This window comes from Micromys minutus, assembly GCF_963924665.1.
Source record: "Micromys minutus genome assembly, chromosome: 30".
Taxonomy (NCBI): domain Eukaryota; kingdom Metazoa; phylum Chordata; class Mammalia; order Rodentia; family Muridae; genus Micromys; species Micromys minutus.
This window is the reverse complement of record NC_137965.1, coordinates 24,621,938-24,640,532: the sequence shown is the minus strand read 5'-3', so window position 1 is coordinate 24,640,532 and position 18,595 is coordinate 24,621,938. Positions and strand designations below refer to the sequence as shown.

Genomic DNA, 18,595 nt, shown 5'->3' with positions numbered 1-18,595 from the left:
AGGTGGCTGCCCAAAGACCATGTGGCACAATATAGCCAGGGACCCCATTGCAGCACCAATGGGGATGAAGCTTCTGACCTCTCATTGTATGCTGACACTGCTGGAGTCTTGAAAACATGCTGAGGAAGACATTGGTCATGAGTCACAGGCATCTTCTCATTTTTCACTCAATACCAACAACACTGTGGAGATCAGTGGCACTTGGGGCCCAGGGCTGATGGGATCCATCCCAGCACCTGTGATGGGTGTGTCCTTAGCTCAGGGATGTGAGAGATGATCACCAGCTGAATGTGTTATGGCTCACTTAGGGTAGCAGGTTTCCTGACAGCCCTGGCTCACTCCATTCTGGAATGGCTAACTGACTGTATCCATCATGTTATAAAAGCATTGATGTCTACACCTATGGTACTGAAGATTCCCCATCCTGCTAAGCTGGGCATAGCTCTACTGCACTGAGCCCTTCCAGTAGATGAAAGCAGATGCTCAATGTAGGGCAGGCTAGTGGTTCAGATCTCTAGGCAGAAACCAGAATTCAAAGAAACAAAATACCCAAGGGCTGTTGACAGCCCTGTGTTCCAATGTTATTCCCTGGGGCTGGAACCTTTGTCATCCAGGCCTCTTGGTTTCCAAGACCTGGTCCATAGGCAAGGTGGGTGGGTGTGAACAGGTCCTATCACAGTACCACATAGATAAAGAAGGCACCCTTTGGTAGGCCGTGAATGTCAGTGGGCATGGGCCAGCTGCTAACTAGCAAAACCTTTGTCTTTTACAAGAGGACCCAACATGGGGGCCACAGGAGGCAGTGTGACTCCTTTGATACAGCTGAGCCTCACCAAAGGCCACGCAAATTTAGGGGGAGGGGATGGGAAGGGAGGAAATGAGTCTAGTGTTAAGGACATTTACCCTGGGATTGGAAGTTTAGGGCGTGGTCTTGCTGGTCCATAAGGTGACAGCCCACTGCTCATGGAGGTGTGGAGGGATTCAGAGCAGCAGACCTTTAATCCACATTTCCTCTCACTCTACTCAGGCTGTTGAGCACCTGCTCTGTGGGTGTGAGGGCTGTGGGTGTGAGGACACACTGATGCAGAAGTCCTCACAGAAGGAACAGCAAGTGTCTACCGGTTCTATATTGCTTATATGTGACTGCCTGTTGAAACTGTTTTGATGTATGGGATTATATCAGATCCACATTCTGAACAACCAATTATTTGTGTAACCAGTATAATGTAGGAACTGCAGAATCAATGGGATTCTCATCTCTTATTTTTCCATGATCTGGCTGCTTCTTATCACCTACAGACTGACTTACTGGTTGTTTATCTATCCACATCTACCATCTGCCACTTCCACCCAGGCTCCAGCAGAATCCAGGAGGGGGCAGAGATCCCAAGTTACATTGTCACATATCTCCCCTAGTTGACACATGGGACACAGAGAGAGGGCCAGGTGACTGCCATCAAGGTCTCAGGACCTCCCTACAGATGGCTGAGCTCCCAGAACAGTCTCACAAGATTTATTCCACCTTATCACAGTGAGCCTGCCACACATTCCCACTGGCTATCTGGGGAGAGACCTCTAGGACCTCTCAGAGAACAGATTGTGTGGTGCACTCTGGGATTGGATCCTTTCCAGATCTGATCTCATACCTGAGACCGCAGAGATAGAACCAAGTCATTGTCATCAGAACCCACTGCCTGCCCATAAAGAGCCTAACACACAGGTGAAATATCCCTCTTGAGCCCACGGGCCATCAGACCAAACGGATTGATGAGAGCCAGTCAGAGACAACAAGATCACCTATAATCATAGATAACAACATAGCAAGAGAAAAGTTCAACAACCTAATTAATTGAAAGCAAGACAACTTGGCAACTTCAGAACCCAGCTCTCCAACCACAGCAAGTAGTCCATTTCCCAACACACCAGAAAAATAAGATTGAGACTTAAAATTATATTTCATGATGATCATGGTGGTCTTTGAGGATCACATGAATAACTAACTCTATTAAACAATTACAGGAGATTCAGGAGAACTCACATAAACAAGTAGAAGCCCTTAAAGAGGAAACACAAAAATCCCCGAAGAACTCCAAGAAAACACAATCAAACAGGTGAAGGAAATAAAGTGTAAATATAAACAAAGAAATCACAAAAGAGTCAGCCCTGGAGATAGAAAATCTAAGCAAGAAACCAGGAGTCATAGATGCAAGGATCACCAGCAGACTCCAAGAGATGGAAGAGAGTATCTCAGGGGAAGAAGACAACATAGAAAACATTGACACAACAGTCAGAGAAAATGCAAAAACCAAAAAGCTCCTAACCCAAAACATTCAGGATATCTAGGACACAATGAGAAGACCAAACCTAAATATAATAGGTATAGAACAGGGGGAAGACTCCAAAGTAAAAGGCACAGAAAATATCTTCAGCAAAGTCATAGAAGAATATTTCTCTACCCGTAAAAATAAAATGACCATTTCCTGTGCTTCTTTAAGTGCGTTATTTATTCGCCTCTTGAGGAACTTCATCAATATGATGATGTATTATTTTAAGTCTAAATCTTGTCTTTCTGGTGAGTTTGGATATCCACTATTTGCTGTGGTAGGAGAATTGGGTTCTGATATTGCCAGATTGTCTTGGATTCTTGCACTTTCCTCTTGCCATCATTTTATAAGTGATGCTAAGTTATCTTGTTGTCTCTGACTGGAGCTTGTTTCTCCTGTGTGTCTGTGGACTACTGGTCTCTAGAGAGAGAATGCTATTGGGTGTTTGGCTCTCTGGAGAGGCTGTGAGTTCTGCTAGCAGTGCCCAGTCCTGATACTACTGGAAACTCTCTGGCCTTGAGCCGGAAGTGTCTGTTACCAGGCAACAACTCAACCTGCACCCTGAGCATTCTGGGTGGTCTCACTCAGGATAGTCAATGAAGAGTGAGTGTGGACTCACTCCTGGTATCAGGACTGAGAGACCTCATGGGGCTCTTCCAGGTATGCAGCAATATGCAGGCTGGCCAGCCTCCAGTCCTGAGGAAACTGGTCTGGCTCTGGCTTTGGACTAGAAGAGTTTGTTCCCAGGCAGCACCTCTACCTGGGCCAGTCCCAGGATAGTCAGTGGAGAGGGAGTGTGGACTCATCCCTGGGCCCAGGAATAAGAACTCTCCAGTGGATCTGTGTGTGTGTATATTTATAGTTAGACATTTGGTCATCTTAGATATCCTCTGCTATTGTAACACTGAATTACATTAATCAGTGCTGGTCTGATTCTCAGTATTAGATTGGAGACGGTTTGTGGAAATGCCTTAGTTTGTACTACTTTCATAGTTAAACTTACTTACATGCAAAGAGTTGCCTGTTTACTGAAATTTAACTCACTGGCTTTTTTATTTTCTTTCTCCCCTTTTAGTGTGGGTAGGTACCACTAGGCATATAAACACATCTGTGTACATAGGTTTATACAGAGGCCTCAGATTGACAGGAATTATGCTAAATTACTCAACATCACTCATTGAATGAGGGTCTCTGGATGACTATGCTGGCTGCCTTGTCTTCCTAGTCTTTATGTCATCTCTGGTTAAGCAATGAGCCATCTCTTGTTCCCATAGTCATTTCTGAAAGTCAATGTCAAGGAAATACTTGGTCCCTTTTGTACATGAAATTATTTGTTGGTTTATTACTTTTTTAATGTTTTTAAAGTTGTAATCATAACTCTTTGTCCCAGGTTGTTTTTAGGCCTATGCCACTGTCCCTGCTTTTTTGTTTTAACTTACATCTAGTTGTCTGAGCTCAGATTGGATATTAAAGTTGTGTTCAGACCACAACTTAGCTATAGTTTTCTAAGCCACAATACATAAAATGACTCACTAATTCACAGAAATGAACAAGTCCCACTGAAACTTTATAATTCTAATGAAATTCACTTAGACTACATACTTGTATTTTGATGCATAATTTTTTGTCTTTTCCTCTTGACAAGCCAACATGGAGACTTACCTAGAAGTTCTAGAGCCCCTGAAAACCTCACATTTAAAGAGTGTCAGCTCCTCTTTTCACAAGGACAAGATGTGTCTGACAAAGTGAAAGCTTCTGGTAAATTAACTGAGCTGGAGAATGAACTGAGCACCAATGGAAAAGAAATGGGACTCCTGTACTTTAGCATGTCTGGGCTTGGCTGTGGATTTCTCTCTCTCTCTCTCTCTCTCTCTCTCTCTCTCTCTCTTTCTCTTTCTCTCTCTCTCTCTCTCTTTGTGTGTGTGTGTGTGTGTGTGTGTGTGTGTGTGTGTGTGTGTGTGTGGTATACATGCTTTGTTGCCTGAAAAGGAAAGAACAATTCTACTTCTAAATTTCTACCTCTACTTCTGAATGGTTGCAATTCTGAGATGTTCCAATTCCAAGGAACTTTGTTTTACTTTACCAAGAACAATCCTGCCTATTTCAGAATGATCTGATTCATGTGAAGTTACCTGTTTTGCTAACCTTTTGGGGAGGGTCTTGTACTCATAGGGCAAAATGAAAGGCTGTAAAGATGGCAGAGTGATTCCTCTATCCCATCGTGTCCCATTGTCATTCTAGGGAATAAGCCAAAAAATTATCTTTCTATTTTTTCTCGGAACTCCTTTTAGCTACCAGACAGTGACAGCTGAGCAGTTCAGAGCAGTACTGAATCATTGTGGACCCTGTCTTCAGGAGACAGGGCTCTCAGCCTAGGGCAAATAATGCCTTTTTATTCTATCATATCTGCATAAGGCAGATGGAGGAAATTTCTTATATGGAAGGTGCACAACTCATCATTCTTGAGAAATGTGAGTCTCTTGATCAATTTTAAATGTTTGATTGAATATCAAATTAATAAATCATTTTTGAAAATTGTCAAGAAAATTTTGAGGATTTTATACTAGAGATGTTATTTTTATATACAGCCAATCATCATTATACTACTCACCATTGGAAATTAAAATGACAGTTATATTAGAAAATTCCATAATATTTCAGAGGTTCCAAAGGATCTAGAGCCCTGTAATTACATAGCATTTATGTAGTTTGGAGCAATGACTTCTGAGAAGGTTGGGAGCTTATGGGTTTCACTCAAACATAGCTTTCCCAGAAATTGTTAATTTAGTAGGATTTAGATTCACTGTTGGTAAATAAGGAATCTCTTCCCCTGTGTCCTGTGACTACAGTGGCATAGGTACACTTGTCACAGTGAAGTTTGCATCTCTTTCCCAGCATAGTAGAGTTACTTAATTTTAATTTCTGAATGTTTCCCTGTTCTTCCTCAGCTGAGTTGTGGGAGACAGACCTCAGTTTGCTTATTTAGTGTGAAAGCTGACTTTGTGATTTCAAGCACATTTTCTGTTTGAGAATCTCCTAATGTGGGTCCAGATGATCTTTCTGTACCATACACTTCTCTTACAAATCTGTACATCAGGAAAATATACACACTTTCAAATAAACAGAGTCATTTCTAACCCCAGTAACACATTTTTATATGAACTGTATGATAAATTGTTGACATACAAGCATAAACATTTTTATGTTTATCCAGTATCCTAAGTGAAAGTGAGTCTTTGCAATTTATTTTGTAAGAATAGAATGATTCTGAGAGTTGAAGGATGTGCACACTTGTCTTGCCTAGGAAGTGCATTCTCCTTGTGTCTGGAGCACACTGCCAGCATTTGGGCAACATGATCATTCCTCCCAAAGAAGAGCAGGTTCCTGCTGTGGCTAGTACATGTGAAGACAGATGCACTCAAGAACCTGCCAACATGTGAAAACCCTGCATGTGTGTTCGTGAGACCCGTACTGAAGTAGGCATTGCCATCCCTGGACTGTGAAGTCAGATGTGAATAGGTGTGGCAAGAGCACTTGGAATAGTGTGCAATACTGTGGGAGAAACACCCAAAACTGCTGTTCTTTTTCATTTCTGCTGTATTCCATTGCAGCCTATTTTTAATAAAGGTTGTATCTATTTAAGAATATTTTCTATTGTTTTCAAAGTGCTGACAAAGTTTGAATGTGTAATGCCAGCATGAGTGTTTCCTATTTCTATTTGTCACTGAACGGCTGGATCATTCCTTCCTTTGTCTCTTGGTTGTTTTCTCCCCGTGGGAAAGTCCTCTTTGATCAGGTAACCAGCTTAAGACTAAGGTAACATTTATACTAGGGTCCCTTATGAGGGCTTGATCACCTCTGTCTTCATGGCTGTCCCTTATGCATTCAGCATCCCAAATAACTGCTGGGACCATGTCTGCTTTCAGTGCCCCATCTTGTTCCCTGGATTATCAAACCCCACTTACTGATAGTACAATGTATAAAGGGTGACCTGGTCATACATGTTTCAAGTGTAAGAACCCAGGCATTTTGATATAATGAAGGTATGTTTTACTATCATGACACAAGGCACACTGACCATTTTCAGAGCTGGAAGGGTCAGTGGGATGCTGTTCCCTTCACCCTCATGCCTACTGTGCTTTTGCAGGGGGCGGGGCAGCATCCAGATCTCAGGGCTTGGTAAAATGCAATGAAGGAGTTGGGAGTTGCTAGTCAAAAGATACAAAGTTTCAGATGAACAGGGGATGACTCTGAATAATGTTATATAAACAAGTATTGCACTAAGTGTCTTATAAAATTCAAAGGAATTTTAATGAAGGAAAGTCATGTTTGAAAGTTAAAGAAACTTGTGGGGAACTTTTTTGTAATAATCAGAAGTTATGTATTAGCGTTTGTGTTTTTCCATATTTTAATTTGTTGTGGTTTTTAACTCTGTAGAGGCATCCTTTCGAAACCAAGACTTGGTGCTAACCCAGGACCATATCTATTCCTCTGCACCGCTCCCTGTTAGTGTGATTGTGGCTCTAGCCTACTGTGTGCCCTAGTCTGTTTACAACTTCATTTTCTCACAAATCCTACACAAGACTTCCTCAGTGAATTCCCTGTAATAAAATGATTTCACACACAAATACTTATGGATTTGTATCTATGTGATACAATTAGAGTGTCGGGTAATTGTGTTTGTATATGAAAGTTTTCAATCTGTTTATTCAGAGTACTGGGAGGTAAGTGCCAGTATTGAGATTGTCTTAAGGTTTACACCAGTACTGCCCTTTCTCACCCAGTGAACCCAGGCAATCCCATACAGGGCCGGTTTGGGGACCAGAAGACAGAAGCTGACCACAGGTGTGTATAACTATTAGCAGTTAGAGAGATGAACAGAGAACCTTTGGGGGTTGATTGAAGGACCCTACAAGATATTATCGGTCTGGCAGGCACTCTATAGATGGTAGAGGGGAAGAGGACGGGCCTCCACCATGAGAAGACAGGATCCTGTGTGGCTGAGAAAGAGATGCCTCCAGGTGAGCTGGGTATTCAAGGCCACAGTAAGGTCACTGTATTCTACAATGGCTGTGGAGACTCCGTTGTTCTTGATAAGGCAGGAGCAACGTCCCAGGTTCCATGAGCCGGTAAGATAGACTGGAAAAGCTGCTTGTTGGTAGGCAAAGTACGCATGCTTAGAAGTGTCCAATCAAAGACACCCCCACCCAGGATTAGCCACGCCCTTAAGCCGTTACTGAGGGGATTTTCAGAACAGGTTTGGCAGCATCAACATCAAAATCTGTTGAGTGTGAAGAAATACCCGGAGTCTGAAAAATGGCCCCTTCTGCTCTCAGGAATGTGGGGAACTAGGAAAACGGGCTCAGCTTCTTTGCACTGAGTTGTGAGTCTTACCCTGAGCTCCCTTGGGATGGAAACACACTTGTTCAGCTTTGTTTTCAGGATCTGCCGGAGACTGAACTGTTTTCTCCCAGCTGCCCTTGAGATTCATGGTTTTTTGACCAAGGCTGCAGCTGAGGGAGCAGTGTCCTGTGAGACTTGGTAGTTCTGAAGAGTAGTGATTCTCCTCACAGGCGTGTGCTCTTCCCGGGCTGGCTTCTCTTCCACTGTTAGTCCATTCCCTTCTGCAGGGTACAGCAGACACCTCTCACCACAGTTACTGGGTTTAAAAAAGTGCAAACTGAGGTGGTCAGAAAATGTTTCACAAACACCCCACAGACTGCCACACTCCAGGGGGAATGCTGCACAGTTCACATGAAGACATTTTCTGTTTGGTTGGATGTTCAGCAGGCTGTTCATCTTCCTAACAGACTCCTCTGGGGTAGCAGAGCCTCCCTGACTCTCTTGATTTTTACATTCCTTCTATTTTTCTTTTGATGTGAAGGGCTCTTTTCTTCCAGGTTCCCAATTCTTGCAGGCATTGGGGACCCCACAGGCACACAGTCACTTGTGTCCTAAAACTGGTGTATGTGGGGGAGAGCAACATGTTTCATTATTCTAACCCATAACTGACCCACTCAGTGGGAATATGAAATAAAAATAAAGCAGAAAATTCAGGGTGCAGGGCAGAGGCATGGGGGCAGAGCATCAGAGGAGGAAGGATCCGGAGCTCAGGGAAGCAGAGTATGGAAACACAGCAGCAGGAGTAAAGGGGTTGCCTGTGCATGGGGTTTAGGGATCAGTTCTGTCAGGAGCCCAGGAAGAAGCTGAATGTGGCAGTGTTTCAGTTTTACTACTGTCCTCTCTCTGGAGTACCATCCCTGGAGAAGTGACACTAGCTGTTTAAGAGGTACGTAGTTCCTAGAGCATTAGTCAAATCAAAGACTTTTTCTCTGACAGATCCCAGTGTGCTGGAGACCCCTAGACTCTGAAGCCCTAGGGGATGAAAAGGGCATCCACTGTTTTTTTTGGTTTTTTTTTTTTTTTTTTTTTTTTTTTTGTGCCATGCTCACCCTGAGTGAGGATATATGTACCTCCTACTTCTTTTGGAGTAGAGAGAGTAAACATTGGTGCTACTCTGGATAGCCTGTCTGAAAGAAGAAGGCTGTGTTCACTCTCTGGCTCAAGAGATTTAATCTTACAAGTGCTACAATTTCACCCCCTAAGGAAACATAAAAGCAGTAACCTGAAATACAGTCTTTGTACTTCTGAATTTGAAACAGGCTATAACCCATCTCTGTTCTTTCTTAAGCTCCTCAGATATCTCAGTTTTGTCCAAAGACAGGCCTTGTGGTAGTTCTGGGGACCCAATACTGACCTGTGACTAGGTGTGTCCCGCTCATGGGTTGGGGAAGTACTGGATGACTATTCTGGGGCCCTTGTATCCACGTAGTAAATCAGGTTTCACAGACCATGAACATAACTCATGATGCAGTACCCATTGCAAGAGCTGCTCAGCTGAAATCATGCAATTCAGGAGGGACTAAAGGCTGGTGACATACAACATAATGCTAATCTTTCTAAGATTCTGAGATTTTCAAGAAATACCTATAAAGCTAGAGAAACTGAGTGTATCCTGAGAGGTATGGAGAGAAAGAACTTGACATCTGTGGTCCCCTTACCATAAGACATAGAATTCAAGGCAGTAAATAGTTTTGGGATGTTTGTATTTTTTTATTAAAATTCAGCCTTTTCTTTTATATTCATCTTTGAAAAATTATTTATTTTTTACATACATTTGTGTTTTACATGTATGTGCATCTGTGTGGTGGTGTCAGATTCCCTAGGAAGTTTGTTGTTTATGGAAAAGTCCATTTAAAACACAAAGAACAACGATGAAATGCAACATCATCAGTATCCCTGTGGGCCCCCTCAGTATTCCCCTGTGAATGTAGCTGCTCTTGAGGCTGAGAGAAACATTTTTGTTAATGCATGTCATGCATTGAGCTACAGCTCTGATGACTCATGTCCTATGGCTACCAGAGTACCTGCACCCAGCCATGTCACCAGGCAAGCTTGCTGAGGAAGATGCAATTAGACACATCTAAACTGTGTGGCATGTGCACAAAGAATATGGTCTCCCTAAAATTCCACATTATAACAACAGGACAGAGTGAAGGAGAGAAATGCCATAGGGTAGGACTCCAGTTACACAGTGGTCTCCATGTGGCATTGTAAGGCATGACTGGGAAGGGTGTTGAGGACATCTGAAGACTTGGAAAAGCAGAAATGCTTTCCTATGTCCAGAGCTTACATGAAAACTAGGACAGATGAAAGCTTCTTACCCAAGGCTGACCCAACCTACTGAGAAGACCACCCTTATGTGTGGCTTTTATCTCCAGATGTCAGGACGAATAGGAGATCACATCATTCTCATTGGTTTTGTCTTTTTGTTGTTTAAGCATCAGCTTAGCTGTGACTTTATATTGTGTAGTGTTCCTTTGTTTTTATTTTGTGGGATAATCTTAAATGTATAGCTGTTAGGTCTTCTGGGAAAGTCTGGTAGAATTCTGCACCAAAACCACCTGCCCCTGACCTTGTTTTGGTTGGGAGACTTCTAATTACTACTCCTGTTTCCATAGGGGTTTTTGTAGGGATTATGAGACTGTTTAGATGGTTTATCTGATTCTGATCTAATTTTTGTACATGGTGAAAGACCACTTAAGGGAGACCCTCACTCAAATCTCAGGAGAGTCGCACACCCAGCGAGGCACCGAGACCAGATTGCTGCAATCGCACAAGGAAGTTTATTGAAAGTGAAACAGAGTGAGATCTCAGGCCAGCATGCTGGGGTCGAGACTTATACACCACGCAGGGGTAGAGGAGTTTGACCCCGGCCTGAACTTGTAACGGGCTTATAAAGGCAAACACCACAAAAGAGGGGGAGGACAGGGGGAATGAGGAAATTCAAAGGGGACAATGAGGAAATTCAAAGGGGAAGAATCATACATTTTTTTATCAGTACACCTGGGGCACACATAGGGCGTTGAAACATTCCACAGAGGTCATCCGGACCTTCTGTGGTTTTTTGGGAACTCAAATCTCAAGAAACTTCCGGGAGCAATTACCTGCAGAGGAGAGGGCCCTAGGGCAAGGAATCAGTGTCCTTTGACAACTTTTTACTCTTCAGTGGTATCTATCTTGAAAGTCAGCAATTCCATCTAGATTTTCCAGTTTTGTTGAGTACTGACTTTTGTTGTAGGATCTCATGATTTTTTAAAATTTCCTCACTTTCAATTGTTATGTCTTTCTTTTAATTCTTGATTTGCTTAAATTGTTCTTGTTGTTTATTTAGCTTTATTTTGAAATAACTGAGATATATGTACAGATCTTTTAAAGAATTTTTGCATAAAACTATATGAATATATATTGTCAGTACTTGAATTTTTTAAAGGTTTGATAGTATGCATTGAAATCTTACTAGTTACAATGAACATAAAGTACATGTAAAACAAAACATAATATGGAAATAGTCAAACCTTTTTTTGGTGTATAAAGATTAAACAGTGATTTTTAATTACCAATTATTGCCACAAGGCTATATTCTTATCTCTTGAGTTATTGATGATTTAATATCTAGGTGTACTCCAATCTGAGAGGGTGCTATACACTTATTTTTTTTCCTAAGAAGGACTGAGGCTTCCTCTTTTTGGCCTTTCTGTTTCAGAGGTGATTTCTATCTCTATTTCTAAGATATATATTTTTTGCATACAGAAGAATAATGGATTCTGTTTATGTATCAATTCTGTTGGCCTGTTTCTTTATATTGAGAAAATCATTCTGTTCATTTTGAGAGATATTAATGACCACTGACTGTTAATTCTTGTTATTTTCATATGGTTAGTGTATATGTGTGTGTTTGTGTGTGTGTGTGTGTGTGTGTGTGTGTGTGTGTGTGTTATTACATTTGTGATATGGAATTACTTATTTCCTGTGTTTTATTTGGTTTAGTTGTCCTTGGTTTTAAGTTTTCCATCTTGTATTTTCTGTAAGGGTTGTATTTGTAGATAGATATAGTTCAAATTTGGTTTTTTTTCTTGAAATATCTCAGTTACTCAATCTATGATGATTGAGAGATTTTTTGTTTGATTGGTAGGGGCTGCCTAGACATTATGGGAAAAGGCTGAAGTGAAAAAACAGCATTGAACAAGAGTCAAAGACTGATGATCTCTTTAATTATAATCTTATTATTTTGTGCTGATAAGGGCTGGTCTCTTTCTTCCAGGCTAAAGGACCTCTTGGTGGCCAGGTAAGCACCTTGGAACTTGATAAGTCTTTGTGAACCAGAGAGACAAAAAGAAAAAAATATTCTTTTATACAAGCAAAATTCACACGCATACCCACTCACACACACACACACCCTGTATGGGTCTAAATGACTGTCTCATCAACTTTACATGTGTTCATGCATACTTCCAAACATACTAAAATACCTGAACACATATATGTATGCATACATATAAACATGTAGATAACAATACAGACACAGACACAAAGCACAAACACACACACCCACACCCCCACACACTGTTCTGACTGTTTGCATCATCAACTTTAGAAGTGTGTATGCATACTTCCATACATATACTCAAATACCGTCACATATATATGCATACATACATGTAGTCAGACATATAACATACAAAATATACATGTTTGATAGATGGCATTGATATCTCTACACCAAAGTTTTTTGTCCTCCTCGAAGCCTTCATATACCTTTTTAAAACAAAAGTACTTTATAAAATTACCTCATAGTAAGATGTTACACAACTGGGGAGTTATAGTGGGATGTTGACACTGAGTTCAGACCAGTGGTTTGTCTGTAATCTCAGTATAATCTGAAAACGGCAATTTTCCATGGCTTTGATGTCTCACTGTGCTCACCTGTGGCCTCGTCCTGGGACCTGACCTAGAATAGATGTTTGTCTTGATCACAAATTTATCCCAAGTCTGTTTACCTTTTTAGTGTAATTATGACAGCTCATTGCATTCCTTCTTATGCAGCCTTTATTACTATTCAATGACTGGGGAACATATTCTCTCCTTGATTCTAATCTCATTACGTTTATTTGGAAAAAAACCTTTTGTCTAGAATTATTTAAATAAAATCAGGAATTCCACAAAATCATTACATCAACTAAACACCACTAATTCACGAATGTTCATCTTCTTTGCTCAAAAAGTTGGGCTGATGTCCAGGAATCATTAGGCTATGCAACAGTGACAGGAAAGTCATAAAGGCAGCTAGATGTAACCCTGTGACAAAGTTTCTTGGGACCTTGCCTCTCACAATTCGTGCATCATAAGCCACGCAAAAGAGTGGAAAACCTGCTAGCTCCTGCTGCTCCTGACAAGGATAAAATAGTCTAGGTTGGCATCTGTGGTTTTTAGAGGGTGCATGACATCTGTCCATGTCCTTCTAGATTTAATGTCTCTGTTGAGAATTTGGGTGTAATTCTGGTAGATCTGTCTTTGTGTTCTACTTAACCTGTTAGGCTTACAACTTTTAATACCTTTCCTTTTGGATACAGTTAGAGTTTAGATTATTATGTGGGGTATTTGATTCTTATGTGATTATTATGTGGCAGGAGGGTTTTATTTTCTGGTCTAATCTATTTTGTGTTCTGTAAGCTTCTTGTATGTTCATAGGTATCTCTTTCTTTAGATTGGGTAAAATTTCCTCTTTGAGTGTGTTAAAAATAGTTTTCGGTCCTTGGAATTATGATTCTTTATCTTTTTCTATTCATATTATTCTCATGTTTGGTCTTTTAAAACATCATATCTTAGATTAGCTAGGTGTTTTTTGCCAGGAAGTTTTTAGCTTTAACATTTTCTTTGACTAATGTAGCAATTTCCTTTATGATATCTTTCATGCCTGAGATTCTCTCTTCCATTTCTTGCCTTCTGTTGGTGACCTGTAGATTCCTCTTCTTTTCCTTGTTTTTTCTGTCCATGATTCACCCAGGCTTTTTTTTTTAAGTGCTTAGATGACCACTTTCAGATGTCGAGCAATTTTTTTTGCCTTTTCCAGTTTATTGTATTATCCTTAATTTCATAAAGAATGTATGTTTTTCCTCTTGAAAGGCCTATATCATTTTTATAAGATTGGATTTAAGGCCATTTTACTCTGATTTGTTTGTGTTAAGGTACATAGTCCTTGCTGTAGTAGACAGCTGTGCTCTGGAATTGATGTGTTTCCCTGGTTTATATGGATCATGTATGTAAAACTGGCTTTTAGTCGTCTTTTTTCCCCTGGCTTTACCTGATGTAGCAGATACTGGGAGCACTCAGGGAAAACCTCATTTTTCATGGTGAATCTGGTCTCTTCTGGGAAGCCTTGGGCTGGACAATGATACTTAGGAGGAAGTGCAATTTTCCCAGCAGTGGGGTGAGTCCCGAGCACAGGGCTGGTCATGTATTTGTAGTGTGGTCATGGTAGATGGAGAGGTTGCAGGACAATAGAGGAGGGGCAGGGCTATAGATACCCCTAGTTTCAGAGGACTTGGGGGGTTCAGGGGAATGTGGGCTTAGAGTGTGTATAAACTGCATGCTTCCAGATCAGCTGGTCTGATGAACATGGGCAGATGGATGGGCATAATTTCTTCCTCTATATATTCTTCCAAACATTTCATTACTCATTTAATTGTAGAGGGGACGTGGATTTGCATCCCTCTTGAGAATAACAAACAGAGATTTAAGACCTCTGATGGTGAACTTAAGGTGAGTTCTTAGGCAATTAATATCCCCTGACAGCTTTTGAAAATCATATTAAGTAAGTAAATTATCTATAAATTTCCTTTGCCACAATCTGACTAGGATATAACTAATAAACCAATTAAGTTGATCTTCTTTTCTTTTTTGAGCAAACATCATTACCTCAGATTACAAAGCTCATTTTAAAAGCAAAAACTCCTAGTAAATCTCAGTCAGAGTTATCACCTAACAATGTATCCACAAAAATAAACACTGAGAGATGCAAAGTCCCAACTTCCTGCACTGAAGCAAAAGCAAATAAATTTCTGACACAATCCAGGACCATCAGCCATTCCCTGAGCAAAACTTTCCCAACACATCCATTGCCTCAAGGGCTCTTCCAAATCACACAGACACACCAAATGCAAACCCATTACAATCACAAACATGCAAAAAAATAGTATAAAAACAATCTTTTAAATCTATGGTAATTCAATGGAATGGCAGCTGAATCAGGTGACCAGGCTGCAATGTCCTCATAAGTTCCACAGCCTCATCAACCCTTTGCAAAGCTGCAGCAATCTACATCTGCTTGATTTTTTATAATTACAAATATGTGAGTTAAAATCCTGAGCCTGTGATCAAACTGCAAACTGTAGCCAATAAAATACCAGCAGTTTAACCACAATCTTCAAGTTTCCCTTGCAATGCCAGAGCACAACCACAACTTTAGAAAGCAAAATTTAACCTCCAAGCAACAATACAGTCTTTTCAAAACAACACCAAGTGCATCGTCTTCATGCTATGAAGTTTCGCTGCAAATTCTTCTATTTGAATGCATGATGAGGCAGCTTTTAATAACTCATTATTTTATATTGTATCTCTTAAGTATGTTTTCTAGAACAAGAATTAAATAAGATATTTTAATTTTGAGGTATCTATAAAAACCAGTTTCCATAGATTGCCTCATAGCACATGTTGTCCAGAATCATTCCACACAGTTACTAGTTTTCAACAAGCTTTTTGTTACCAGTGTTATAAATTTTAAATCATACCTAATTGCTTATAAACCAATAATCTGCAACCAAGACATTCAGAGCATATTTATACAATTCAAAACAGTCAAACACAAACATGAAGGGACCACACGTCTTATATATTTTAACCAGATAAAATTCTTACCTTTTCTAGCTATAATTTCAAGAGAGAAGCACCTTGTCACCTGCTGAGCTCAATAAACAAAGTCAGAGATTTTTCTGGGAGAAACATTGAACAGCTCTAAGCTGAGCAGCTTTGGCACATATACAGACCATAGCAAGTCTCCAGGTGAGTTAGACTCCTAACTTCAAGTACTTTTAAATTTTTTTTAAAATTTTTATCCTTTTCTATATGAGTTAAACTAAATCAAAGGGTGGATGGCAAACATATAGACAAACTGACACACATGGACAGATTGGCCCACCAATTGACAAACAATACACAAGAGAAAGAAGAGAGTTTGACATGTCAAAGGGACCGTATATCCTTCCTAAGAGACTCAGAACCAGAACTAGATATGTCTCCAGTGGGAACCAGAGAGTCAGGACATCTCCTGACCATCTCCTGCCCCTAGGAGATCTTTGGAACAGTTTTGGTTCATTTTCTTCTCTGTGGCCATACCATTCATTACCCAGATAGACCAATATAGACAGCGAGAAATGCTTGCCTCAAAACCATTCTCTCCTCTCTCTCTCTCTCTCTCTCTCTCTCTCTCTCTCTCTCTCTCTCTCTCTCTCTCTGTGTGTGTGTCTCTCTCTCTCATCTAGGGACTAAACTATCTATAATTCGGGAACACAGACTTAAAAACCCCTATGAGAATTGTCTTTGCTTCTCTAAATTCTTGGCACAACACATGCACACAAACATTTTACCTCTTTTTACCCTTTTTGCTTAAGCACAATCACTAGTTGATCCACCGGTTATGGCTCCCATTTCTAATACACCCTATTTTCCTTATGTCCTGGTTAGCCTCTTCTGAGGGATGACGCTTCAGGATGTACCTTCTTTCCTCAATCTTTGTGGGACCTATACTTGACAGTGCCTGCACCATCACCAGTATTCCAAATTGGGTGAAGGCCTGAGAGTTTGAAAAGAATGACATGACTCAGGTCATCCATGTTAACAGGATGCCATTTTACTCTCTGAATCCAGATCTCACGATATCAGCTACAATGGCAGTAGGCAAATTCTCTACCTGCTCTGTGGAAGAGACACCCCCTGGGTTGAAACTGTAAACTCCAGCAGTGTAAACAGGAACAGAAGTGTGAATCATCAGCATGAGATAGGGACCATCTAAACTTCAAAAGAGGACATGTTGTTTTTCCAATGTCTAGGCATGTAAGCAGGCAGTTTGGCTAACCCTTGTGGGGAGGGTGGGCATTGCTCCCAACACCAAGGGAATCAGGATCAGATTGAGATGAGCTTTGTTATGGCTTCCTTATTATCCTTATTCATAAGTGTGGTCACTAGGACCATTATTCACAATTTGGGGTCTTCCCTGGAATCTACCTTTTATAGAGTAGTTGGCTTTGTTAACACATCCACTGTGTAGATTCCAGGAAAGGAAGATGTTCCCTTGGGTCCTTAAATGCAGGACCTCTGTCCTCATTTTTCAGTGTTCACATCCCCATCTTGGTGACACATCCCTGCCTTCATTCCACCAGTGTTGGGTCAAGCCTGCCCAGGATCACTCACATGACACCTTCCTGTGCATTGTCCTGTGGTATGAGCATATTACTGCCTTCACTTTCACCAACCCTGCTCTTCTGTGGGAGGAAGATGTTTCAAAGAAATAAAGGAACCAAATGGATCCTGAAGAGTTTCCTCTTGGTCATGAAACACAATCACTTGTGCAGGAGAGGGAGTGTCAGGTTGAAGCAAGTCTGTGTCTTTTTTAGGTTTCTTTGAAGAAAAGAGATTGTGAGCTAATTGAATCCTCTGAAACTAAGTTATCATTTATAGGAATAAGGAACTGAGCACATAGGTCAATCATTCCTGGCTTTGTGACAAAGTTCCTGAAAATGTTGCCCAGGTTTCCTCAGATCCTTTTGGTGACAGCATACTTCCTGTGTGTTTGCACCTTTATGTTCAGGGAATGCATGATCAGCATTAGAGAGTGAAGGGCTTCTATGTTCTCTCTTTATCTCTTCTCTCTTAGGATGTGGCACCGTGGATCTGGATAGAGTTCCCATTGTTCATGGAAACTGGCATTTACCACACAAAGAGCCCTGTGCTTGCTAACTGAAGAAATGTGAGCTCTCATTTCTGCCTATGTGACAATATCCCAGGAGGCAATCAGGTATACTGTGTTTCACCATCCCTTGTAGTGAAGTTGACACACCAAAGGAACTGAGAAAAAGATGGGAAGCAGTATGCCCCCCAAAAGACTGTACAAGAATGGTGAGGTTGGGGTTCTTTCAGGAAGGTGTGGGTAATCAAACTGAACAAAGAACAAGCTGGGGGAGTCCTATACCCATGCTGCTCTGTTTGAACTGAATGTTTGCTGGTGTTTCTCATACAAGGAAATGAGAATTCTAGGCAGAGGGAAAGTAAGGCCAAAAGTTCTAGGCTACCACATAGGTAGGCAGAGTGTTCTAAAAACCTATGTAGAGTGTAGCTTGTGGCACTGACAGGGAGTATGCAGGCTTCAGCTGAAGGGTCTGGCCAGAACACCAGGCTCAGATGTTTGTTGAACCTCTTATTCAGATGTTCAAGCTATCGTTGGGATTATATGGCTATGACCGTACGTCTTAGAATTTAAAGTAGAATTTTTATATCATATTAACATGAGATCTACAGGAAAAACAGGAAATGAAAGACTAGGGTTGAATAGTGACTGAATAGTGACTTGTCAGTGTGTCAAATTGACAAGGGAGCAACTCTGCTGACTGAAGACCATGGAGGTGCTATGATGAGTTTTGTCACAAAGAGAAGATGAACTCATGCTTGAATATTGTTTCAACATTATAATTCCAAAATAAAACACGTAAGGCATGAAACTATTTTTTTTTAGCTTTAACATTTTATGTGAATAAATCCAATTAGAGTGGGGCTAAATTTAGATCAAACAACTTTTGCAGAAGGTTAATGTGCTGATG

At 40.8% G+C, this 18,595-nt stretch overlaps 1 protein-coding gene across 1 annotated transcript in view; it reads left to right on the top strand.

Annotated features, from left to right (window-relative positions):
- The window catches only part of LOC308439834 (NACHT, LRR and PYD domains-containing protein 5-like), a gene marked incomplete at both ends in the record, with an annotated part of 116,108 nt that overhangs the window by 10,334 nt on the left and 87,179 nt on the right, over positions 1 to 18,595 (top strand). The window contains one exon of the mRNA XM_080941747.1: positions 3,970 to 4,082. Within this exon, the coding sequence (XP_080797873.1) occupies positions 3,970 to 4,082 (113 nt within the window). The remainder of the gene's footprint in view (positions 1 to 3,969; positions 4,083 to 18,595) is intronic.